This window comes from Hyaena hyaena, unplaced genomic scaffold, assembly GCF_003009895.1.
Source record: "Hyaena hyaena isolate Hyena2069 unplaced genomic scaffold, ASM300989v1 scaffold_296, whole genome shotgun sequence".
Classification (NCBI taxonomy): domain Eukaryota; kingdom Metazoa; phylum Chordata; class Mammalia; order Carnivora; family Hyaenidae; genus Hyaena; species Hyaena hyaena.
In genome coordinates, this window is record NW_024080931.1 from 776,153 (window position 1) to 801,504 (window position 25,352).

Here is a 25,352-nt window from a genome sequence, read left to right on the forward strand (position 1 = left end):
TTTTGTGAGTGTTTCCGCCAGGCTCGTGGCTTCCGGGGTCCCCTTGGAGGGCCCCGGAGGTCGCGCTCCATTTCTCCGCAGTGAGCTAGGCCTGGATTGTGGCAGCGGTTTCGGGGGGTGGGGGTGGGGGCTGGCCTGGTCGGAGGAGTCCCCTGGCCTGGTTTTCTGGGCTCGTTGCCAGCAGCGCGGGGCCACGTGGGTTCCGGGGCGCGCCGCCCAGCCTGGCCCTGGCCCCTGCCTCACGCTGCCTGCGCCGCCCCGTGGAGGTAAACCCCAGCCCCGCGGTGGGCTGGGACGTGCCGCCCGTGACCCTCACTGGGTCTCCCATCTTCTGCGGCTTGGGTTTATGTGACCCGAGTGTCCTGAAAGCTCTGATGGCCCCACGACCTGTGCCTTCACAGCCATCACAGGAGGCGCTGAGCCAAGGGCACTGTCTGTAGCCTGGGAGGGGGAACCGCCGGCCGGCCCTGCCCCCCGAGCCCCGGCTGGGTCAGGTAGGATGGAGCAAGGGGGCTTTTCCGTCTCTTGTCTGGTACAGGGTCAGGCTGGAAAGGGAACTGAGAATCGGCTCACGGAAGCCACACTCAGAAGCGTGTCCTCTTGCCTCTCGGAGCGGGAGACAGGAGCCCTTTCTCCCCTGATGGGCACTTGGGGGGGGGGGGTCTTGCTGTTGAGGGGCAAGACCTTGGCCTGGGCTGTCCCTGTCCCTGTCTAGTGGTAGCAACTCCCACTTTAGACCAGTGAGCCCTGCGCTCCGCCCGCAAAAGAAAGCCACTAATCCTGGAGCAAAGCCGCTAATCCCGCAATGCAAGGAGTCCCGGCGGCAAGACCCTAGGCCATTCAGTGCCTACGGAGGAGAGGGAGGCGCCCTGCTCACCTCGCAGCCTCGCCGGAGAGCCCGGCTCTTCTGGAACCGGGTCACCGTGGCTGTGTTTAGATTTCCCTAAAGCAAATATTTGCCTGGCTAGTCCAGTCCGCTCAAGAAATGTGCTCAACAGCCCGGGGGAGAGAAGGGAGGGAGGGGGCCTCGGCCACAGCTGCTGGGGTGGGGGGGCTGTCCTGAGGTGCGGCCAGGGCTCTCCCACCACCTGTGCGTAGCTGCTTGTGTCTCTGGGCCTCTCCAGTGAGGCACGGGTGTCCTCTGCTGGACCCCAGGCTGGATGGCACAGGCGAGGAGCGTTGCCAATTAATTCTTTACGGTCAGTTCCTTGCGTGTGAGTGAGCGTGCCTCGCAGAGGGCTTAATGCAAGACAGTCGTCCCACGGCCCTCTGTGGAACGCGCGCTGGGAGCCAGGGGCCTCCTGAGGATCTGGGGACACTGCCGTGACTGGGACAGGCGATCGACGGACAAGCATCGTGCCAAACGCTCTGAGGGCAGGGGCCGAGGGATGTCCATCGTTGACCCGCCTAACGGAGAGAGTGGCTTTGGCACAGATGATCATCGAAGGTTTCTGAGGCCCCGCCAGATATTTGCACTGAGATATGGTTAGATCTCAGCGTAAGCAGAGAGAGGGGGAAAAGCAGTTCAGGTGGCAGAAACAGCATGTGTGAAGGTCCTGGGGTGGGAATGACCTGTTTGAAGGCCAGTTTGGGCAACTGATAAAAGGGGATGAGGTTCGAAGGGCTGGCAGGGTCAGAGGACAGAGAGCCTTGAAGGCTGTGACGAGGACTTGGTCCCCTCCCCCTCCCCCATCCCAGGCTGCAGGAAACCAAGGAAGAGGTTGAAGCGATGGGGTCAGATCTGCGGGGGCCACGTGGGGCGTGTTAGCGAGACTCGCTATCATTCACACAGGTGGCAGCAGCTTGGATCTCAGACGCGCTCGTGGCGTCCGGAAGACGTAGAATGATTTGGGACGTATTTAGGGGGGCTGGGACCGTTGGGAGGCCGCCAGGGGGGGTCAGGAGTGACTGACGGAGGGGCAGCTTGTAGGTGAAATGTGGGTGTCATTCCCCCTTCTCATCCTCTCCCCCCACAGCCTGTCGCTGAGTTCTGAGGGGACAGAGAGGATGGCCACCGGGGCGGCCGCGTCCGAGCGGGGTGGCGCGGCCGAGCTGGCGGACCCGGCGTCCCACTTCCGGGTGCAGAAGCACTCGTGGGAGGGGCTGCGCAGCATCATCCACGGCAGCCGCAAGAACTCGGGCCTCATCGTCAACAAGGCTCCGCATGACTTCCAGTTTGTGCAGAAGACGGACGAGTCCGGCCCCCACTCCCACCGCCTCTACTACCTGGGTAAGCCCTCCGGCGCCCTCAGCCCGGGGTCCAGAAAAAGGGCCTGGCCCTGGGCACGCTGTCCGTGAGGCCGTGCCAGCCACAGGACGTCTGTGTACAGTGAAGGTCTGGCGCAGAGGGGCGGGGCCGGGGGGCAGGTGTGCAGGCGGCCGAGCAGAGGGCGGCCCTGCCCCACGTGTGGCAGCCGTGCTGTGGCCAGGCCTTGGCCATGGCCCTGAGCCCCTTCGATCATCTCCAGAACCGGGTGGCAGGGCTCGCCCCTGGGTCACTTCCCAGCCACCTGGGCGGGGTTGGTGAGCAACTCCTGGCAGTTGGAGTGATGAGTGACTCAAGGGGTGCGCGCCCATGTGAGAGAGATCTTCGAGGGCGCGAGTGCATACCACGTGTGCCCGGGGATAGGCCGCAGTCGGCTGCTTGCCACGGTGTCGCTGCCTTCCCCCCGCGTAGCTGCTCGTCACTTCCTTGTGCGCCGGGGGCCCAGGAGCCGCACTCTCCACATCACTGGCAGTCGCTTGTGTGTGTGTGTCGCCTGCAGCCATGTGAGGACTGGTCGGGCCCCCCGCAGGCCTGGCTCCTGGGAGGTGGGCAGTGAGTGTCGTCGAGCGAGGGAACGTTGCCCGGAGGGCTTGCGGGGCCCCTGGGGACAAGGCTGCGCAGGGTCCTTTGGAATCTGCACGGCCCATGACTGGTGACCTGGGGCAGGTTTGCCGCCTCGGCCTTCAGCTCCGACATTCCAGGCCTGACATTCCAGGCCTGAACGTCCTCTGAGGACCCACAGCCCCCGCCCCCTCCTGCCCCCTCCCCCCACCCCCAGGACACTGCCGGCCAGGCCCTTGGTGGGTGTTGGCATGAGGGGTGGCAGCCCCGGTCTGTGAAGGCTGTTCTCCGCCTGCGGCTGACCTCCTGCCGAGGGCACTGGATGGCCCTCCCCACCTTCGAGGGCACGTGTGTGGGAAGCACGTGGTGGTGTGGCGGGCACGGGGTTGGGCGAGGAGGGCCCAGGAACAGGGCTTAGCAGGCGGGCACCCTCAGCCACCCCCATTCCGTGGCTGCTCCCAAGCGTGGTTGCAGCGGAGGCTGTGCCCCTCCCCGCTGCGCCCTCCCCACCCCCCAGCTGGAAATCTGCACGACATGGCCCCTTGTGGACAAGGGACGCCCGCTCTGGCCTGGGAGGGACAAGGACGGCCTGCTCTGGGCGCTGGTCACCTCAGGGGGTGTGGCCCCGGGTCGGGGTGACCGGGACACGTGGGCTATGGTGGCTGCTTCTCTCTTCCCTGTGGTTCCTTGACCCCCAGCACGGTTCTCCAGCCGTCACCGACTCAAACCCAGGCTGTCGTCCCGGGCAGGGCACATGTGTGTGTTTCCTGGGGTTCCCGAGGTCACAGTCACCCTGACTCAGTGGCTTAAAAGAACCGAAATAGATTCCGTCGCAGTTCTGGACACCGGAAGTCTGGAGTCAGTTTCTCCGGCCAAAATCCAGGCGTCCGCAAGGCCGCGCTGCACTCCCTGTGGAGGCTGTGGGGGAGGATCCGCTCCTTGACCTTCCGAGTTGCGGTGTGGCCGCCAGGGCACATGGTCTCCTCTAACCTGCGCTGAGATCTGTCACTGTTTCCCTCATAAGGATGCGTGACTCACTTCGGGCCCACCTCGGTGACCCAGGCTCCCCCCAACTCCGGATCCTTGACTTAACCCCATCCGCAGGGTCTCTCTTGCTGCAGAAGGTGACATACAGGTTGTGAGGATTAGGACCTGAGTGCTTGGGGACCATCGTCCAGCCAACCACAGAGCTGCTGAAAGGGACAGAACCCTCTGAGCCGGCCTGAACCACCCGGGGCGCCCAGGGGAAGGACGTGGGTGTGCCGCAGAACCCCCCCCAGGCCTCGCCTGCATGGGGCCCAGGCCCCGCGTACACGCCGTGTGTCCATGTGTCTCCACGCGCTCGCCCTCACTGTGTGCCTGCTGTGCGCCCCGCGGTCCCACCTCGGGTTCCAGCCACCGGCACCGAAGGACGAGCTCTCGGGGTCTCTGAGAGAGGGAACTAGACCGGTTCAGTGAGGAGCAGGTGTCTGTGGCCGTGCGTGCGGTCCCTGCCATCCGTGGGATGCCTGCCACCGCGGCCGGTAGGGGACAGCCCTAGACAAGGGCTGTGGGCATGACAGGGACCCTGGAACCTTCCCAGGATGCCTCCAAGCCATCCTGCCTCTTTTGGGGTGACATTGCCCACCTTTGAGCTGATCTACCATCAGTCCGTTCGCGGTGCGCTTGGGCTCACTTCATGTCCAAGTTCTTGGGGACGAGCCTCTCTGGAGCCCCAAGTGCTTTTGTGACAGGTCATCATGCTGGGCTGGCACCGGGGAGTCCTGCCGCCAGCCATGTGCGTGGACAGGACAGAAGGGGCCTCTGAGGGCCATGCCCTGCGTGCTTCCCCTGGGACCCCCCGCCTCCCCAGGCAGCGCCGGGCTTGCCGTCGCCGGGACCCCAGGGAGCGCTCTTTGGGGGTGCGCCGGCTCCATGGGGGTTGTTCGGCTTGTCCCCCTGCAGCTGGGTGTCTCATGCAGGACAGAGGAGGACGCAGGGCCCCTGACACCTCGGGGAGTCCTGTGGAAGGGGGAGGGACGCCTCTTGTGTCCTTGTGACCCAGAGGAGAGCCGGGCCAGTGTGGGCCACGTGCCCATCACGCTGTTCCTGGGGACACAGGCACGGACATGGCGCTTGTGCAGAGCTGGGCCGCCTGCCGCCCCGTGGATGTTGGGGGCTGGGGTACTGTCCCCAGAGGTCAGGGGGCAAGGACAGCAGAAATCAGACCCCGGGCTCCTGCGCCCAGCGTGTGACGTCATCGTCACAGGTGCCAGGGCATTCCCTGCTCTGTGCCACTCGGTGCTGTCACTTCCTAATCCGCTGGGCAGAGGAGGTGGCTCTGATGTCGTTTGCAGAGCTGTACTGGTGACTTCCTGTTTGGAGAGCCCTGAGGACAGGGCCCGGCTGGAGCTCATGCCTCGGGGCTGCTGGCCTTCCGCGTGGCTCCTGCTCAGCTGCTTTCAACGCCGCGTAATCCACAGAGCCTGAAACTCACTCTTCTAAAGGCGGGTGGCTCGGGTTTTCAGTGCACTCAGTGCGTTGTGCAACCACCGCTATCTAATTCCAGAACATTTCCGTCACTTGGAAGGAAACTCTGGACCAGTTAGCCCTCGCTCGCCTCCCCGCCCCCTGGCGTGGCACCGTGAGAGTAAATGGGATCAGGCGCCACGAGAGTCTCGTTCCCACTTGTCACATGGACTTGAGAAGGGAGGATGTGGGGTGGGGGTGGGGCGCCATCACGCCTGTGCCTCCAGCTGGGGATGAGAGGCGGAGGCACAATGTCAAGGGCCTGTGGCCATGAAATCGTGGGTGTGGCCATGCGCTTGGTTTCCTAAACGTGAGCTTAATCAGGTTTGTCCTTGAGACCTTTCTTGAAACAAACGCGTTCTCCTCTCACTGACTGAACTTCCTGGGCCACGGTGACCGCAAGTGGAAAGCCCGTGTGTATCGCCACGTCAGCGCTCTGTCCGTAAAGACAACCATGACAAGAACAGACGTCAGCAGGCTCTGGCCTCACAGGCACCGAGCTCGGGGCCTCGTAGAGGCGAGAGCAGGTGCGGGGAGGTTCCGGAAAGAGGCCGACGCCACCACGTTGAGTCCTTCCCCGGGGAAGCACGGGACTGAGAGGGGCCCTCCCGCACTCCCATCACTAACCCGTTAACAGCGGCCGCCCCGCCATCATCCACTGAGTCGAAGACACTGCCAGTTGGAAGACAGGCTGTCACTTTATTTGCCGCTAAGAACCCGACAGCACTTTTGACAGTAAGACGCAGCCGAGAAGCAAGAAGGCGAAAACCCGTCAACTCGCTGGCGGAATGGCCCCCTTCTCTCCGGGATTCCACGTGACGTGTGCATCTGCGTCCTGCTCGTTTCGTCCATGCAGAATCCTTGCCGGGCAGCTTCCATCCTCGCAGGCGGGGTAGAGTGGGCCAGTGGGCAGCGTCCAGGGATGTCGCCATAGCCTCAGAGGCGCTCCTGGCGTCGAGCGGTGGGGGCTGGCGGGGCGCGTGTCCCGGCTCCCTGCCGACGCTTGCTCTCCAATCCTGGATTAATCCTTGGCCTCCGCCAAAGCCTTTAACAGGAATGGATCCTGAGACCAGAGCCTAACCTGTTGGGGGTGGGGTTGCACTGACACCTTCTCTTCTCTGTCTGTCCCAGCCTCTCAGGCGTGGAAGAATCCCCCCTCCCCCACCCCCCGTTACTGGTGCTAATGTGCTCGAACCCAGGGCCGCAGTGTCTGTGGGGAGGGCTGCACACCGGGAGGGGGAGTGCGAAGCGGAACCAGCCGGCCCAGCCCAGGGGAGCCAGAGTCACGGCTGAGACCAGCCCTTGCCCCAAACCCTCACCCTGCCCTGGGTGAGGTCACCCACTCCGGATTTTCTCTCTTCTCCCCAAGGGATGCCTTACGGCAGCCGCGAGAACTCCCTCCTCTACTCAGAGATCCCCAGGAAGGTCCGGAAGGAGGCCCTGCTGCTCCTGTCCTGGAAACAAATGCTGGATCACTTCCAGGTGAGCCGTGCGCTGCCCTGGGCGCCGCCTGCGGGCCAGAAAGACAGGTGCGGGACCCAGCCCTGTGGCCAGTAGCGGCCCGGCCACCTCCCGTCTATGCCCCAGCCCCAGGGCACGACTCTGACTAGAGCTCTTATCCGAAGTGCCTCTTCCTTCTTGATGCCTCACTCAAGTCTCAGAAGCAGCCTGGGCTGAGGCCCTGAAGCGGAGACTCGGCTAATAATTAACGTCATCCCGGGTCGGCTCCCCAGGAGAAGAGGGCTGGTGAGGGAGGGGCGAGGGTGCCTATTGTTGTGCTTTACGTTGACTCCTTGGTTGTGATGGCACCGTGGCAACACGCGGTGGTGCACCTCTCCACGCACACACGGCCGCCCGCGCTTCTGCCCCGATCCCACCGGGCAGGGGTCACTGCACTCAAGGTTCTGGTTTTCAAACATGGCGTTTCTTGTCAGCAGCATCGCCTGCACCTCCACATTGTGCTCAGAGCTCCCGTCGGGGCCGCTGCGCGGTGTCCGCGGTGTCTGCTCGCCCAGACCCCCCAGGGCCGGGTGTTTGGGTGGCCCGGGGGGCCTGGCTGGAAGGGAGCAGCAGCTCTGGGCGGATGGGCGGCGATCCGGGCGGGAGGGAGGGCGTTGGGGACCAGGGAGGGCACCGTGGGCAGCCCCGTCTTCCTTGGAGAGGATCTCTGGGCAAATGTGGGCACAAGTGAGCCCAGAGATAGGCCAAGAGAGGAGGGAGCCTCAGGTGAGGCCAGAGCCTTTCAACCCATCTCCTGTGGGGGAGGGGGCGCTCTGGCTGCCTGGTTGGGGAGCCCCCTGCGGAAAGTGCTCAGCAGAAAGTCCCTTCTGGTGTGGGCCCCTGGCAGAGATGCAGACCCCTCCCAGGAATGCCCAGGGCGCCGGGTTCCTGGCTGCTGACGGTGCCCCTTCTGCGTCCCCGTCCCCAGGCCACTCCCCAGCACGGAGTCTACTCTCGAGAGGAGGAGCTCCTTCGGGAGCGGAAGCGCCTGGGGGTCTTCGGCATCACCTCCTACGACTTCCACAGCGAGAGTGGCCTCTTCCTATTCCAGGCCAGCAACAGCCTCTTTCACTGTCGCGACGGGGGCAAAAATGGCTTCATGGTGAGCCCTGGCCCCTGGCTGGGGGCGGGGTGGGCAGCCAGGCAGCTTTCTGTCCCCCTGAGCCAGCCCTCTGTGTTCCCAGGTGTCCCCCATGAAGCCCCTGGAGATCAAGACCCAGTGCACCGGGCCCCGCATGGACCCCAAGATCTGCCCTGCTGACCCTGCCTTCTTCTCCTTCATCAACAATAACGACCTGTGGGTGGCCAACCTTGAGACGGGCGAGGAGCGGCGGCTGACCTTCTGCCACAGAGGTGAGGCCGCGCCAGGGGCTTGCTCCCGTCCTGGGTGGACACACGTGTGGATGGCCACCCTGGCCACCGCAGCGGCTCCCAGGAGGCCCCCATTCCTACTCCGTTACCCCGGACCACCAGGCGCTTTCTTAGACCCTGCCATCCCGGTTCCCTTCCTTTTTTATTTATTTAAAAAAAATTTTTTTAACGTTTATTTATCATTGAGAGACAGAGCATGCTCGTGGGAGGGGCAGAGAGAGGGGAACACAGGATCTGAAGCAGCTCCAGGCTCTGAGCTAGCTGTCAGCACAGAGCCCGACGCGGGGCTCGAACTCACAAACCGCGAGACCTGAGCCGAAGTCGGACGCGTAACCGACTGCGCCCCCCAGGCCCCCCTAGTGCCCTTCCTGTGGGGCCCCGCCGTGGCCTCCGTGTGACTCAGCCACAGTGGCCTGTGCCCCCACCAGGCGCTTGTTCTGCCTCTGCTCATTCGAACACCCTCCCCCCCCGGCCATCCGACTCCTGGGGTCTGTGCCCTGGGTTCCTCACGGCACCCGGCTCTCTCCCCTCCAGGCTCACCCAGTGTCCTCGACGACCCTAGGTCCGCGGGTGTGGCCACCTTCGTCATCCAGGAAGAATTCGACCGCTTCACCGGCTACTGGTGGTGCCCTGCTGCCTCCCGGGAGGGTAGGTGCCCTCGCGTTTCCGAAAGCACCTCCACGCGCGTTCCTTCCTTTTGTTGACGGGGCCACAGCCTGCCTGCCTTTCTGCCCCCGGCCCTTTTCACGTAAACCAAATCTCCGCAGCCTTTCTAGGGATAGTCGTGTCCCAAGCCGTGCAGGCCCTGCTGACAGGACACCTCAGACCCGGGTGGCTGGTGGACAACAGACATTTATCGCTCCGGGTTCTGGAGGCTGAAGGCCAAGGCCAAGGAGCCGGCAGATTGGGTGTCTGTTGAGAACCCGCTTCCTGGTCCCCTGAGCACCGTCCTCCCCCCCGCGTGCTCCCAGGCAGGAGGCCAGGGCGCTGTCTCTGGGCCTCTGTCAGGAGGACACGCGTCTCATTCCTGGGGGTCCCATCCCCTGACCCAGTCCCCTCCCGGAGGCCCCAGCTCCCCATACCAGCGCCCTTGGGGAGGATTTGAGATTTGAATGCGGGGATACGAACTCTGTCCATTGCAGTCGGGACACAGAGGACTTTAATGACCAAGTGTCGCCGGGGTGAGGACGGACCACGGTGTGCTTAACCAGCTCCGTGCCACGGACGCTTGGGCTGTGTCTGGTTTTGGGTTTGGATTTTGTCTTTTGTGGTAAACGGCGCTCCAGTGAACGTTTTTATATGCACGTTCTGATCTGGGAGTTTCTCAGTGATACTTAACCAGGAACGATTCTGCTCCCTGGAGGCACCGGGTAACATCTGGGGACGTTGTGGTTGTCGCGACAGGGCGGCTATGGGTATCTAGTGGGCAGGAGGCAGGGGTGCTCCTCCGCACCCTCCCCTCCCCAGGGGAGGATCCAGCCCCAAACGTCAGCAGGCCCGAGGAGCCTGAGTCCTGCCGCAGAGAAAGCCCCACCGTAGGAGAGCTGAGCCGACGCCGCCTCCGGCTTAGATCTTGATGGATTGGCTGTTTATAAAGGAAGAAGCCAGACCAGTGGGTCTTTTTATGTCTGTGTCTCTGTCTTCGTAGCGTGGAAGTGTCTTGTCCCCTCCAGTGTTCGGCCAGGCAAAATCCGTCTTCGGGTGGGGACTTGTTTCTGGAATGTGCCAGGAGCATCATGCCTTCTTGCGCTGCTAATTGATTTCTCTGTGGCCTTCGTAGCCCTGTGAGCTTCCGCTGCGCTGTTCCGGGTGCCGGGCTCTGGCTGTCTGTGCTCAGAGCCCCGTCTCCTGTTCGCTCTTGCCTCTCTTTGACTCGCCTTGTCCTTAAAATCGACTTAAGAGGAAGACTTTACGGTCCTCGCATCGTGGAAGCAAGATGCTAAATCCTGTGATACAGACAAGCCAGTGCGATGTGTTTAAGCCCCATCAGAGGGATGCCTGAGGCCTCCTGGTCCTGCGTGAGCCGCAGGCCGGGTCGCAGGTTACAGGGGAGAGCTCCGTGACCTCTCCTTCCACGCGGGCCGGGGCCCTCGGGGCGCTGCCGCGTGGCGTGTACCCCCAGGGCTTGTGCCTCTGAAGCCAGGGTCCAGTGTCCGCTCATTCAGCCTGTGGCTCCCTGCACCCAGAAGCGTCCTGGTCAGCGAGGTGGGCTCGTCAGCCAAGGACCAGGTCTCTCCCCCTCAGCACCTTGGGTCCCAGGCAGGATCATCCTCTGTGCTGGGGGCCGCCCTGAGAGCACTGTGAGGTGTTGAGCAGCACCCCTGACCTCTCCTTGAGGTGTCCCTTGGGCTCTGGCTGCCGCAGGTGACCCCTGGGCTCACAGAATAGCCCCTGCTTGGGACCCGCTGGTCTGGATGATCTCAGAGGCCCTTGCTCTGGCGTGCTGGTGCGGCTCAGAACCCCGCGGGCAGAGCCCCCTGATGCCAGGCCGTCAGCCCCCTGGACATGGAGGATTGGGGCTTTTCTTCAGCCACGTCCACGGCCACCCAGGGGCCTTCTTCCTGGCCGCCAGAGTCGGAGGCCAGGAGCGCCCCTTGCAGGGCGGGTGGACACAAGCCTGAGGCAGGGTCTGGGCCGCCAGAGCCAAGCCCCACAGATGCGGCGGCCCAACAGCAGGTGTTTACCATCCTGGTCCCGGGGGCGGGAAGTCTGCCACCAGGTGTCCCCAGGCTGCTTCCTCCTCGGCGGCCGTCTTCTCCCCGTGTCCCCAGGCAGTCATCCCTCTGTGTGTCTGTGGCCTTGTCTCTTGTTTGAGGACACTGGTCAGATAGGGGGGCCGCTCTGATGACTTTCTCTAAGCCTCGTCACCCCTCTGACACCCTCTCCACATCCAGCCCCATCCTGAGGTGCTGGGGGCGCCCAACAGGGGACTTCAGTTCAGCCCCGCAGTACCACCTAGGGCCGCCTCTCGTACCATTTGAGTTCTCCTTCCCACTGTGCAGGTAGGAACACTGAGGCCCTGGGATGAGATGTGACGGGGTTCCGGCAGAGCCTGGCTTCTAGCCCCGGGGCCCAGGCTCTTGTCCGGGCCCTGCCGTCATATCTGGGTCCCCATGCGTGCGAGAGGGGGTGAGGTGACGGCACGGTGCGTGGCGCTCCCAGCAGCTCCCCCTGCTCCTTCCAGGTCCTGAAGGCTGCAAGACGCTGCGGATCTTGTACGAGGAAGTTGACGAGTCCGAGGTGGAGATCATTCACGTGCCCTCTCCTGCGCTGGAGGAAAGGAAGACGGATTCCTACCGCTACCCCAGGACAGGTGAGGGCGCTGGGCTGCGGTCCAGGGCTCCCGGGGCACGCGTGCACCACACAGGGCCCGGAGAGGCTGGCCGGGCCCGAGGACGGCAGCAGGGCCGCCGCCACGGCCTGGGGCGCCTGCTCCCTGCCTCGGGGCCCTGGGGGGACGGTGCGGGGGGGCCGTGAGGGGGTACGGGCCCCCTCCAAGGCATGTAGGGTATTTGTCACCTTGGGGGAATGCGGGCTCGAGTTTGCCCTGTTTCTTAATGAGGCCAGAAACGCAGGTTTCTTCAAGAAACGGCCACTTCATGGGGCGCCTGGGTGGCTTAGTCGGTTAAGCGTCCGACTTTCGCTTAGGTCATGATCTCGCAGTTCGTGGGTTCGAGCCCCGCGTCGGGCTCTGTGCTGACTGCCAGCTCAGAGCCTGGAGCCTGCTTCAGTCTGTGACTCCCTCTCTCTCTGACCCTCCCTTGCTCACGCTGTCTCTCTCTCTCTCTCTCTCTCCTAGAAATAAATAAAACATTAAAAAATTAAAAAAAAAAAAAAAGAAAAAGAAACGGCCACTTCTTAAATGCTCCTCGAATTATTTAAAAATCCCTAGTGAGCAATACGAAGTGTGGTGTGGGCCAGACTCGGGCTGGTTTTGGTCCCCTGGGAGGCAGGTGGTAAGCGCCTACTGTGTGGTCCACTGACAGGGCCTTCCCAGGACACATCAGTCCTCAGCATAGGCGGGAAAGGTCGGCCCCTCCTACCCCGCCGGACGGGTGGGAAACTGAGGCTCAGGGGTGCTGCCTGCCCTGGTGGAGGGCGAGTGCTGCAGGCCAGGGCGGGACTGATACTGATCGTAACAGTAGCTGGAGCCGGACCCATGCCCATCCCTGGAGGGGCCGCTGGGTCATCCCAGCCAGCAAGCCGCCTGCCTCCCGACCGCTCAGGGCGCACCCGTCTGCATTGGTGATGGTCTTAGCACAGATGTGTCCCGTCTTTGCGACCAACTCCCAGGCTCTCCACAGGCGGGGAGCCACGTTCTTTCCGTTTTTGTCCCCCACAACCTGCCTTCCCACCCGGCACGGCGTCTGGCCTGTGTTCTTAAATGGTGAAGACGCTTGTCACGGAACAAGGTCAGGGCCAGAGTCAGAAAGGCCTGCCCAAGGGACTTTGTGCCTGGACCAGAGAGTTGACGCACCCACGGAGAGACCTTTGGATACCTGCCCCGCCCCCCCCCCCCAACTGGTCTCGCCCCACAACCTCCGCCCTGAACAGCTGCGCTCAGCCCTCTGGGGCGACACCCACCGGCCTCACCTCCCTTCCGTTTCTGCAGGCAGCAAGAACCCCAAGATCGCCCTCAAGCTGGCCGAGTTTCAGACCGACAGCCAGGGCAAGGTAAGCGTGGAGGAGCTTCCGGGTGAGGCGGGGTGGGGCTGGCGTAGCGGGTGTGGACAGGGGATGGTGGGTGATGTCAGCGAGCCGCTTGTCCCCTTTCCAGGGGCACGTGCTCTCCTTGGCCCATCAAACCCGAAATGGCCCTGCCTCTGTAGCACCCCAATACTCTTTGCCTCGGGCTCAAAACCGGGTGGTGGGCCCAGCCTCACTGCCTCCCGGTGGCCCTGAGCATGAGGAGGTGGTACTGATGAGCAAGACCTTGAGCAGAAGGTCCCACAGGGGCTTCCGGAACAGTCTCTGGAACAGAGAGCTCCGTTGGGTAGTCGTCTGGGGGACTGGAGCTCCGCCCGCCCCCCGGGGGTCGGGCAGGCCCTCACGGATAACTTCACCAGAGCGGTCAGTGGTGACAGCGAGTGTCCTTAGCGCCCAGGGAACACTTGCTCAGGCCCCCACAGCCAGGAGGGCAAGAGAGGCTATAACGGAGAAAGGCAGAGGGGATGCTGGGTCGGAAGGAGAACGGCCGCGTGTCACAGGTCCGAGCACTCAGGCCGCAGAAGGTCCGGCAGATTCGTGCCGCAGTGACGTTCCGCGTGAGGCTTCGGAAAAGGCGCAAGATAGAACACGTTTCCTTTCATGATTGGGGGTTAGGGTTGGGTTTGGGAAGGACTAGGCCCCAACAAAACCCTTTCTGCGCTCTGTACCAGAACGTTCTGGCAGATCTTACACCGACCCGACATCAGGTGGCCTCGCTGAGGCTTCTGCTGGCAAAGTGGTTCTTGGTCCAGCAGAGCAGTGGGGTCCTGAAGCGGGCGTGAGGCCAGGGTGTCCTCCGGAGCTGGGCGCTGTGATGCCCAAGGCTGCCCGGCTCTATGGTGACAGCCCCGACCAGAGCCCTCAGACCCCAGCCAACACGCTGTCCTGACAGAGTCCCACGTGCCAGGGGCTCAGACAACAGAAGCATATCCCGCCCCCCCCCGGCTCTGGAGGATGAACGGCTGGTCGCAACTTGCGGGCCGGCTGGCCCTTCCTGTGGCCTCGAGGGATCTGTTCGTGGGCCCCCGCCTTGCCTTCTCCCTGCATTTCATCACAAGGTGTCCTCTGCGTGGCACCAGCGGCCACCCTATTTCCCAATAAGGCCCCTTCTGAGGCACCAGGAGTCGGGACCCCGACCTAAGGATTTTGGGGACTCAGTATCCTGCCCCCTTGCCCCTCTCTACCCCTGCAGCGGCCGTCTCCTCCCAGGCGACACATGGTCAGGCCCAAGCGTGACCCGAGTGTGCTCTCCCTTTAGATCGTGGCGGCCCAGGAGAAGGAGCTGGTGCAGCCCTTCAGCACGCTCTTCCCCAGGGTGGAGTACATCGCCAGGGCCGGCTGGACCCGGGACGGCAAATAGTGAGTGTTGCCTCGTCACTCGCCCGGTGACCCCTCCTCCGCCATGTCGAGGACGAGCCTCCGCGGCCCGATGCCCGACTCCTTATTGGCCCCTAGGAGCCAAGAGTGGCTTTCAAGCTTGTGAGACGGTCAGGGGTCAGAAAACCCAAAGAACAAGAATGTTTCATCACACACGGAAATGATACGAAAGTCCCGCTTCAGCGTCTGTAGGGGAAGTTTTATGGGCTCGGGGCCACACTCAGTGGCGTGTGCACTCTCCATGGCTGCTTTCCCGCCATGTCGCGGGGTTGACAGCTGCTTTTAAAAGGACCTGTGTGGCGCAGGGCGCTGGAGGACTAACTCGCCGGCCCCTGCCCCCCGGAGGCGGCCTGGACCCAGGCGCTGTGCCTGCTGCGGGCGGCGGGCTCTGGCTGGCACCTCCCATCCCCCTGACCTCACTCTCTGCTGTGGTTACGTCGAGATTCAGCTTGTCTCCTTAGGGTACCGACATCTCTGTGCAAAGCACGTTGTCCATTTACAGTTGGGAAAGGTGCAGGGGCCCCCCGGGGGGCTCAGTCGGTTAAGCAACCGACTTCGGCTCAGGTCATGGTCTTGCGGTTTGTGGGTTTGAGCCCCGGGTGGGGCTCTGTGCTGACAGCTCAGAGCCTGGATCCTGCTTCCAATTCTGTGTCTCCCCTCTCTCTGACCCTCCCCCACTCACACTTTGTCTTTCTCAAAAATAGATTAAAAAAAAAATTAAAAAAAGTACAGAAACCTTTTTTTCCCTCAGTTTTAAAACGTTTCATTTCCAAATAGTTGTTTTGAGGACAGAACGTGAAGACATAGTACTTCCCAAACAGGATTTTTTTAAGCCATGTCTACACAACACGGGGCTCGAACTCACGACCCGAGACCAAGAGTCGCACGCTCCACCGACTGAGCTGGGTGGGTGCCCCCCTTCCCCATGGTTTTTGTTTTTGTTTTTTAAGGAGCTGTTTGCCTGCCTCTGTCCCTAGTCCTTAAGGACTCGTGTTTGACAGAATAAATAATTTACTTCCCCCCAAAAAACATTCTTTATTCAGAGCAAAACAGGAAATAAAGGATAGTGAATGTGGGCCGAGGATTTGGCAGGAAGTGCGAACCTTCTTGAAATGCTGCTCTAGGCCCTAATGACGTGAGAGGTTTCCAGAATGGTTCGGCTACAGAGTCCTGCTGCCCCCGGTCTTCTCTGGAGGGCACGTGCTCGCCGAGAGACCCTCGTGAGCCGCGGGGTTGCGTGGTCAGGCATAGGCAAGGTCGCCAAAGGAAGAGAGGTCCTGAGGCCCCGCGTTTGGAAAGGGAGGCGTCTCACCCGGCTTCCGTTGCTGGGTGCTAAGGCCTCCGGCCTCTCTCCCCGCCGTCGCAGTGCCTGGGCTATGTTCCTGGACCGGCCCCAGCAGCGGCTCCAGCTCGTCCTCCTCCCCCCGGCCCTGTTCATCCCCGCCACCGAGAGCGAGGAGGAGCGGGCGGCCTTGGCCAGAGCCGTGCCCAGGGACGTCCAGCCATACGTGGTGTACGAGGAGGTCACCGATGTGTGGATCAACGTAAGCGTGGGGAGGTGCCGGGTGGACGCCCCGCCTGGGCCCCCACATCCCCAGCTGGGCGGAGCCGGGGGGTGCGGGGAGTCTGCTGGGGGCGGGAGGGCTGAGTTTGCCTTCCATGTCAGCCTGGCCACCTGTCGGCGCCCCGCCTTCTGATGCACATTCTCTCCTCTGCCTGGACAGGTTCACGACATCTTCTACCCCTTCCCCCAGTCAGAGGGAGAGGGCGAGCTCTGCTTCATCCGAGCCAACGAGTGCAAGACTGGCTTCTGCCACTTGTACAAGGTCACCGCCATCTTAAAGCCCAGTGGCTACGACTGGAGTGAGCCCTTCAGCCCCGGGGAAGGTGAGCAAAGGCTGCCTGACACTGTCTGTGGCTGGGACCAGTCCCGTGAAGGGTGTGGGGGGAGGGGGGAGGCAGGAGGAGTAAAAAGCCAGTCTTTCCCGAACAGCATTCACAGCCTGGCAGGGGTCATCACAGCTAGCTGTCAATTCGTGCCTTCAGTAGCATTTATTTAGCACCTACCACATGCGAGGCCCTTCTCGCACCAGGGGTCGGCACACCACAGCCACAGATCAGATCTGGCCCACTGCCCGTTTTTGCAAATAAAGTTTTATTGGCACATGGTCATGTTCATTCACTGATGGACTGTCTGTGGCTAATGTCCTGCCACGATGACAGAGTTGAGTAGGGTGACGGCAGTGTGACACACGTCCTGCAAAGCTGAAGCTATTTGCTGTCGGGCCCTTTATAGGAAAAGCGGCCACCCCCTGCTCTGGGCGCCAGGGCTGTGATGCTAAAAGGAGGAAGGAAATCCCGGCTCTCATGGAACTCTCTAGTGGAGGAGGCAGGCAAACACCCAGAAGCAGGTGAAGAGCCCACCTCGGGGGTGAGGAGCGTGGCAGCCCAAGAGCATAGAGAGTGAGGGGCCTTCTTCTAGCACAGGGATCACATGTCACGAACAGAGACCAGCACAGGTGGCCAAGGCCGCCGCACAGATCATTCCCACTGGAGGACACGGCCTGTGCAGAGGTCCTGGGGCAGTAGCTGCCTGGCCTGTTGGACAAGCAGCAAGGAGGGCGGTGTGGATGGGAGAAGAGTGAGCAGGGGAGATGGAGGGGGGCGGAGGGCAGGGCTGGTCACACGGGGCCTTGGGGAGGACTTGGGCTTTTACTTTTGATCTGACATCAGTTTCAAGACGTTCCTGGGGGGCAAGGAGCAGCGATGGGTCCAGGCAGCAGGCTGGACAAGCCCAGGTGGATTCCGTTCTAGATGCACTTTGGCGTCCGAGTCTGCCATCTGCTGGTGGATCGCATGTAGGGATGAGAGAGGAGGAGGAAAAGCCTGGGAGCGCGACACAGATAGAGCGTGGGAGGCACAGACTTCAGAGAGAAACGTCCGGTTGGGGTTTGGTTGTGTTCACGTCGATGTGCCGGGGAGTGGGTGTGCTGTGCAGGCAGGTCTGCGTGCCGGGAGATACCCGCAGAGGGCGGGCGGCTGTCCCCACGCAGATGGCATCTCAGCCTCGGGCGGGACGGGGCTCTGAAGGCTGGGAAGCCACGTGGGCTGAGAGCCAGCAGGAGCCCCTCAGGCTGTGTCCGCTGGGCCAGGTGGTCCTCAGTGGGGGGCCTCCTGGGCTCTATTGGGGACTGAGCGGCATTCCTGACCTCCACCCACTCAATGCAGGAGCCCCCGGGGTCGTGACATCGCCTGGTGTCCCCCCCTTTAGAGGCAGTGCCCCCAGGGGAATGGAGGCCTGAGAGTGTATGGCGTCCAGGGCGCCACGCCCAGCGTCAGGAACAGGAGAGCCTCGAACTGGGGGGGCACGAGTGAGACGGGAACAGAGGAGCGACTGCTGTCTTGGGGACCTGTCGCTGCTGCCACTCGGGGTGTAACACAGGAGGCACAGGCTGGCTAGGCCGTCCCGAAGGCGGGATTCCGGCAGCTCCCTGCTGTGGTGCTTTCGCGTCGTCTGTCGTCTGTTTCTCTGACTCAGCCGCCCCCCGCTGCTCTAAGCTCGGGAGCCCCACTCCTGCCTGTGGAGGTCGCTGGGCGGAGCCCGCGGCAGGTACCCCTCAGGGACCTCCTGCCTGGCGGTGGGCACACGTTTCCCACCCACCCCGCGCGGTCTGCCTGGTGCCCAGCTCGCACTTACCCTCACGTGGCTCATGCCCGCCAGGCAGCAGTTGGGTGGCCAAGAAGGCATGAGTTCTTTAAAGGTGCCATCGGGGTGCCTGGGGAAGAGGAGGGAAGGTCAAGGGCCTGGAGCACCAGCCAGAAGTGGGGTCACAGACAGGAGCGGCGTGTCCAGGCCGCGTGAGGTGTCCTTCGCAGCCAGGGGTCCTGTGAGAGAGGGCCAAGAAGGTGTGGTCGGCGGCCTCTCCACTGAGAAGCACGGCCTTGGACCCGGAAGCCCGAGGGGATGCGGCGGCCGGGAGGGCGGTGCATGGTCAGCTGTCGGCGGGTGCACTGGGTCCTCCCCTAGAGGGGGGATCATCTACGGCGGCCCTGCACCCGCTCGCTGCAGGCCCCACACAGAACGGGCGCCGGTAAGGGTCTGAATGAGCAAGAAGTCCGCGTGGCCAGTCTCCAGGAGTGGGGGCCTCGGGAGGAGCGCCCCTCCCACCCAGATCCAGCTGGGACCCACCTCTGGGCCCAGATCTCTGCACCAGGAGCTGGTGTCAGGTGGGCACAACCGTCACTAAACTGTCTTAATAAATTTGTAATATGTGCTAGCTAGCATCCCGTAGTTATTTGCCAGATGGAAATTCAGAAGTGAAATCTACCAAAAAAAAAACAAACCCAAAAAACCCCCAAAAGTCGGTCATAGGAACTCAGCTGAGCCTTCACTCAAAGTGTTCTAACCAAGATCTTGTTCTCTAAAACCTAACGTGTATTAAGAGGTCACGAAGCTGCCGGTTTGGGCGGAGCAGGGCTCTAAAATGGGTGCTTCCAATAAAAAACCCCAGAAGTCTGGTTTTCCCAGGAGATGCCCGCATGGGACCCGGCCCCGCCCATGGCCCCGCCCCCTCCCGGGCTCAGGCTCAGCCCCGCCTCCCACTGGGCCCGGGTCGACTGGGCTCCGGGACGGGTTCGCCCCGGTGGCGTTGGGCCTCGGCGTCTTTTAGGTCCCCTCCCGGCTCCCTGGGGCCCCCTTCACCTCTTGCTCTCCTTGCTTACAGATGAATTTAAATGCCCCATCAAGGAGGAGATCGCGCTGACTAGCGGCGAGTGGGAGGTTTTGGCGAGGCACGGCTCCAAGGTACCAGCATCTCTTTGCAACCCTCCCCGCCCGCCCCGCACGCGCGCTTGTACACACACATGTGCACAGACATGGGCGTGCGCACGCTTCAGCTGCCCTGCGGACCTTGCCTGTGGCTCCTCTCTCCCCTCCTCTGCGCTGCCTCACCCGGCTCTGGGCACCTGTTGCCTCCCGTTAGCCTTCTCCCGCTCCGTGAAACCACAGCTTTCTGGGGAGCAGTGTGTGGGGCACTCGGCCTGTGGTGGCATTGTCCTGCGGCCCCTGGCCCTCATGGGGACACGCCAGGACCTGCCTCTGACCCAATCTTCTTCACCTGAGTCCAGTTCTACAAAATTCCAAATGTGACGGAGAGCTCTTTTAATGCTTATTTTATTGTTTTATTTCATTTTTGAGAGAGAGAGAGCACGTGAGCATACACAAGTTGGGGAGGGGCAGAGAGGGGGAGACACAGAATCTGAAGCAGCTCCAGGCTCCAAGCTGTCAGCACAGAGCCCGACATGGGGCTTGAACCCACGAACCGTGAGATCCTCACCTGAGTCAAAGCGGGACGCGGAACTGACAGAGCCCGCCGGGCGCCCGGTGGAGAGAGCTCCTAGGCAGACTTCCCGCACCCCTGCCTCACACCAGCATGAATGCCCCCTGGACCAAAGGCAGACGCGGGGGACGTTGGCACCGTTGGCACCCGTGTGTGCCTCGGTGGGGTCCGTGCCGTGGGCAGTAGTGGCTAGTGAACACCTGAGCGGGCAGGGCCAGGTGCCGTAGACACGGCTGCTGGTCAGAGCGTGACCACACGTGGCCACTCGCCCCTTCACGGACTCGGAAGGGCAGCCCCGTGAATCCTGGCAAGGAAGCCAGTAGGGGCAGCGTGCAGGACGTAGGCCCTGATTCCGTCAGATCTCACACTCCTGTCTTATTCGTGAGGCGAGGTCGGAAGGTCGGTACCGGAAGGTGGAAGGCGGCCTTGTTTGCTCTGCTCTGGTTGATTCTTTCGAAGAGGCGCCGCCTGGGCCTCTGCAGCTGGGGGGGGTTGGGGGGGTAATGCTCACGTTCCTCATCTGTAAAATGGGGCCATCAGAGTGCTCTGGAGTCTGCTCATCTTGCTGGCAGGGTCTGTGCCCCTATAGCACTGCCCACCTGCCCCAGGTATGGCAACCACAGACGTCCCTGGACATCGCCGAATGTCCCCCGGGGGCACTTTAAAGTAACTCGAAGCCCCCAGCGCAGCGTCTCGTGTACTCGTGTACCCACCAGCCAAGACTCTCCCTTTCCTCTACCGCGGGGGGGGTTACGGTGTTTGCTCATCTGGGTTTTTACCTAGAAATTAAAAAAAAAAAGCCATGACAGCATTTTAATTTTATGTATTTATAAAAAGGTTTTTTTAATGTTTATTATTGGGACAGAGAGAAACAGAGCATGAGTGGGGGCGGGGCAGAGAGCAAGGGAGACACAGAATCGGAAGCAGCTCCAGGCTCTGAGCTGTCAGCACAGAGCCCGACGCGGGGCTCGAACCCACGAACCGTGAGATCCTGACCTGAGCTGAAATCGGACGCTCAACCGACTGAGTCCCCCAGGCGCCCCCCGTTTCATTTTATTTTTCACTGAAGTATAGTTGACAGCAGCTGCATTTTAAACTTTCACGGAGCAAGAACGGCCTCTTGGGTCCCCTCCGGAGGCTCTGCGCACACTGTGCCGCCTGCGCTTTTTCGGGACCTCAGAGGGTCCCACGCGCCTTCATCATGTGCATCTTCTCACTGGACCCTTGTGACAAAACCAGCAAATGACTGCCCAGGGCTGGGGGTTTTCCAATGACGTCCTCTGTTTCTAGAAAACCTTCATTTGTTTGGAAAGGACACAACAGATACCTTAGTTTGTCGTCCAGACTGAACCGTTCTGAGGAGCCCTAAGCTGGGAAGGCCTTCACCCCTCACCCCACACTCCTGTGCCCTCTTCCTCTCACCCTCACCCCTCACCCCTCACTCCCGTGCCCTCTTCCCCTCACCCCACACTCCTGTGCCCTCTTCCCCTCACCCCACACTCCCGTGCCCTCTTCCCCTCACCCCACACTCCCGTGCCCTCTTCCCCTCACCCCTCACTCCCGTGCCCTCTTCCCCTTGGAGGTGGCCGACTACAGGGGGAGCCCCGATGGATCTTTTCTGTTTGCACACGGCTCCACGGGACGTTGTTTTAGGCTCTGTAGGGTGCTTTTTGCTGGGTTTTGTTTCAGAAAATACGGTTTGTTTGTTTGTTTTAAATTTATTTCTAGGAGAGAGAGAGAGAGAGCATGAGCAGGGGAGGGTCAGAGAGGGAGGGAGACACAGACTCTGAAACAGGCTCCAGGCTCCGAGCTGGCAGTCAGCACAGAGCCCGACGCGGGGCTCGAACCCACGATCCGCGAGATCATGACCTAAGTGAAAGCCGGACGCTTAACCAACTAAGCCACCCAGGCGCCCCAGAAAATAACGGTTTTGCGTGGCCGCAGGGACCTGTGCCGTAACCTCGAAACCCATCTGTCCTCTTGGACCTTCAGGTCGTTGTCTTTGAGTATTAAGAACACGGCAGAGCTCTCAGGAATGGTTCCCAGGAACATAATTGCTGCGTCAGAGGACACGTCTTTTTTACGTGTTTTGCCTCCGTGTTGCCAGGTTGGCCCCAGAATGGCCGTGGGGCTTCTGTTCCCCAGAACAGGGCTCTTTCCTGCTTTTCCCAGACCGAGGCCTATAAACATCACCCTGGAGTCGGATAGGGGTCAGGGCCCGGTTGCCACTTCTTCCCAAGGGGGCGTTTGACCCCTTGGGGGACCAGGGCCGGCGCTAGCAGGCCCTCGGACAAGGCCAGCCCCTCTCCCAGCCTCCATCCCAGGCACTGTGCCCTCTGTCTGGGGCTGGCGTTCCGAGTTCGAGTCCCCAGGGGGCCATGCGGTGAGCTCAGTTAGATCGCCGTCCACTCCTGCCCCGCCAGCTCCAAGAGGCACCTCTCTGCCAGACAGCTATTCTCCGGCTGCCGGGCTACAGATGCTGGGCCGAGGACCAATCTCCCGCCCACGGGACCCCGGGGCCTCCCCCCAGGGCCAGGGAGAAGGGCCTGGGTCCCTCCACGGGGCGCCCGCCTCCTCCCCCCCACCGCCGCCGTGGGAGCAGAGGCTTGGGAAGTTGAGGGCCCGGCCCAGGGCTGCTTCACGAGGAGCCCCTGTGCCCCCCGCAGATCTGGGTCAACGAGGAGACCAAGCTGGTGTACTTCCAAGGTACAAAGGACACGCCCCTGGAGCACCACCTGTATGCGGTCAGCTACGAGTCCGCTGGCGAGATCGTGCGCCTGACCACGCCTGGCTTCTCCCACAGCTGCTCCATGAGCCAGGTGGGCACTCCCTCACCGCGCCTGCCACCGCCATTCTCCCACCCCCCCTTAGCCCCTGGGAACATTCTAGAAGGTCAGGCAGTGATGGTGCATGGGGCTACTTCTGGTCCAGGACAAAAGCGCATGGTAGTAATTTGCTGGCTGTAGAGCGAGCAATGTGAGTGGGGGGAGGGGGTGTGTCCCTGGCGGAGGACCGATCCCTTGGGGCCTCAGTTTGCTTCTCTGTGAAATGGGGGTGATGGTGGTAGTGCCCACATCACGCGAGCAGAGGAGTTTGAAGCTTAACGTGGGCACGTGGGGCAAAGGCAATAAGTGGGTTTGCGGGCGCTGGGAGGGACCCCGGTGTCGCGCAGTGCTCAGCACCCTGTCCCCCCTGCAGAACTTCGACATGTTCATCAGCCACTACAGCAGTGTGGGCACGCCGCCCTGCGTGCACGTCTATAAGCTGAGCGGCCCCGACGACGACCCTCTGCACAAGCAGCCCCGGTTCTGGGCCAGCATGATGGAGGCAGCCAGTGAGTAGCCCCGACCCCCTCACCAGGAGCCTCCGCTTGCTCACCTGTGAAATGGAATGTACCCCCTTAGATAACACTGAAGAGAGGGGGCCGATCCAGCAACTTCGAGGCCGAGGGGGGCCAGGCCCCACCCTGGAGCCCTGAGAGCTCCTCACTGGGCATTACCGGCGGCCCCAAGTGTCCTGTGGCCCTGCCACCTTGACGGCGTCTAATTCCTGTGCTGCACTTAAGGACGACACAGCACAGGGCTTGGATTCCTTTCACGACCTGCTGCCACACGCGGGGAGGCCCCGGGCAGCCGTCTCCGAGGGCACCTGTGAGGGGCGCACGTCCCGATGTCTTTGTGCGTGGGAGGAGCCAGGGGTGCGGGCACGAGCACGGCCTCGGGGGACAGGAGGCACCTTCCGGTTTGCCTGGGAGCCTGCGGGGCGGCCAGGGCTCTGCTCAGGTAGCCCCAAGGCCTGCTGCCGGCTGCGGGAATCCACAAGCAGTCAGGCGCCCTCAGCTGTGTCCCTGGGATGAAAGCGGAGTGTGTCGTGCCTCTCTGGCACACGGGAACCACTCGCTAAAATGGACACCCTTGCCTGACCCCAGAGCTGCCGTTTGTGAGCTTTCCAGAACATTCTAGGTAATAAGAGTCCCTGGCATTTGTGGCCTGGAAAGCATCTTGGTATACTGTCACGCTCCGGGACCAGCTTAGTCTGTGACTCTCCCCACGTCCCCACAGGACGAGACAGAGGAGGAACTCTGCCCCCAGGCTTGCCGACGGGGAGACCCAGGGAAGGATGGGTCCCACCAGGCACCGAGCACAGCCGGGGCCGGGGGCCAGCAGTGGGAAGTCCGGTGTCCCCGGGCTTGCAGGCGGGTGGACTGGTGCTCCATGTCCCCAAACTCCCAGTCTTGCCATAGAGCATCTCAGGAGAAGGTGGCAAGCTGGGGCCTGTGGGCCAGGTCTGGCCACTCCCGGTCACTAAGGCGCCATCTCTGGCCACATTCGGGCCACAGCAGCAAAGCTGTGTGGTTAAGACACAGAACCAAAAATATTTATCACCTGACCTTTTACACAAGAGTGTTTGCCAACCCCCCAACCTACGTTACGGTTTCCCCATTTTCTTATCAAGTTGACTTTCTCTGTTTACCTCAGTAAACTTCAGGATAAGCTTAAAGGTTTTGCATCACTGTCGTGATCGGAAAAATCCAATGTCACTTGGCAAAAACAAGGGAGAAAATCAGAAAAGCAGACGATAAAACTGGTTGCTACTCAGATCTCAGGAGTGGTGCTGACGCCCCCACAGGGTGTCGGGGAGCTGCTGGGGCCGCAGCCCGCCCCCCGCCTCCCTCCCCCGCACACACTCAGGCCCAGAGTCCCCTCCGGCCCTCAGGCTGTGATTCAACCACAGGAGGCGAGGTGTCTCGTGTCCACCCTCAGCACCCAGGGCCCGACAGGGGGCGTGGGTCTCAGCCAGCGAGCCTCGCGGGCACCCCCGGCCCAGAAGCCATAGCCACTGTGTCTCTGCAGGCTGCCCCCCGGACTACGTGCCCCCGGAAATCTTCCACTTCCACACGCGGTCGGACGTGCAGCTGTACGGCATGGTCTACAAGCCGCACTCCGTGCAGCCCGGACAGAAGCACCCCACTGTTCTCTTTGTGTACGGAGGCCCCCAGGTGGGTGCCAGCCCCACTCCCACCCCCCCTTCGTGCCAGGACTTGGGCACCAGCCGGGCTGGAAGAAGGGCTGGTGCACGGAGGCCGTGTCCCCACCGACTACACGGGGTCCCTGGGTCTCTACACCCGTTCCCCATACAGCCCCCTTCCCCTTTCCCCTGCCGATGCTCCCTTGTGCCTCTGGGAACCCCCCCCGCCCAGTCCCCATGTGTCCTTCCAGCCCACCTGCCCAGCAGTGACCCACTCTCCCCCCTGGTCACCAGCTTGGGGACAGAGGTGGCCCCAGGCCCAGTTCTCAAAGAAGGGGACAAGACAGGCCCTGACAGTGGCATCGGAATTGGGGTCCATCTAAGACAGCAGTTCTCACCTGGGGGTGTTCTGTCCCCCGGGGGACACTTGGTGATGTCTAGGGACGTTTGTAGTTATCATGGCTCGGGGGGAGGGGCTAGGACAGTCAACAACCTGCAGTACTGGACATAGCCCCCCATGACAGAGGCTGATAAGGCTGCAAACATCAGTAGGGCCAGAACGAGGACTGGATTCAGTCAAGTCACACAGGGCACGCAGCTGCCTGGCACCAGCAGGTTTTGCCTGTGTTCTTAGAGGTAACCGCAGGGTAGAAAGGGGCCGGACTGTGGCTGAAGGGATCAGGGAGTAATTGCAGGGAAGGCCGGCAGCCGAGAAGGGAGCCTGATCGCAGCTCTCCCTTCTGCCGCACATCCTA

The 25,352-nt window shown here is 62.1% G+C and overlaps 1 protein-coding gene across 8 annotated transcripts in view; it reads left to right on the plus strand.

The window, feature by feature from the left end:
• The window catches only part of DPP9 (dipeptidyl peptidase 9), a 37,423-nt gene that overhangs the window by 4,947 nt on the left and 7,124 nt on the right, over positions 1 to 25,352 (plus strand). For 6 of the 8 annotated variants that reach the window (XM_039247525.1, XM_039247526.1, XM_039247530.1 and 3 more), the window contains 14 exons: positions 1,977 to 2,230; positions 6,705 to 6,817; positions 7,764 to 7,937; positions 8,020 to 8,188; positions 8,741 to 8,854; positions 11,391 to 11,519; positions 12,819 to 12,880; positions 14,172 to 14,272; positions 15,657 to 15,834; positions 16,015 to 16,177; positions 19,015 to 19,094; positions 22,296 to 22,448; positions 22,828 to 22,963; positions 24,483 to 24,628. In XM_039247525.1, coding sequence (XP_039103456.1) covers positions 1,977 to 2,230; positions 6,705 to 6,817; positions 7,764 to 7,937; positions 8,020 to 8,188; positions 8,741 to 8,854; positions 11,391 to 11,519; positions 12,819 to 12,880; positions 14,172 to 14,272; positions 15,657 to 15,834; positions 16,015 to 16,177; positions 19,015 to 19,094; positions 22,296 to 22,448; positions 22,828 to 22,963; positions 24,483 to 24,628 — 1,972 coding nt within the window. Of the gene's footprint in view, positions 1 to 1,976; positions 2,231 to 5,760; positions 6,237 to 6,704; positions 6,818 to 7,763; positions 7,938 to 8,019; positions 8,189 to 8,740; positions 8,855 to 11,390; positions 11,520 to 12,818; positions 12,881 to 14,171; positions 14,273 to 15,656; positions 15,835 to 16,014; positions 16,178 to 19,014; positions 19,095 to 22,295; positions 22,449 to 22,827; positions 22,964 to 24,482; positions 24,629 to 25,352 lie in introns of those variants that run through there. The other 2 variants (XM_039247528.1, XM_039247529.1) reach the window with 2 other exon arrangements.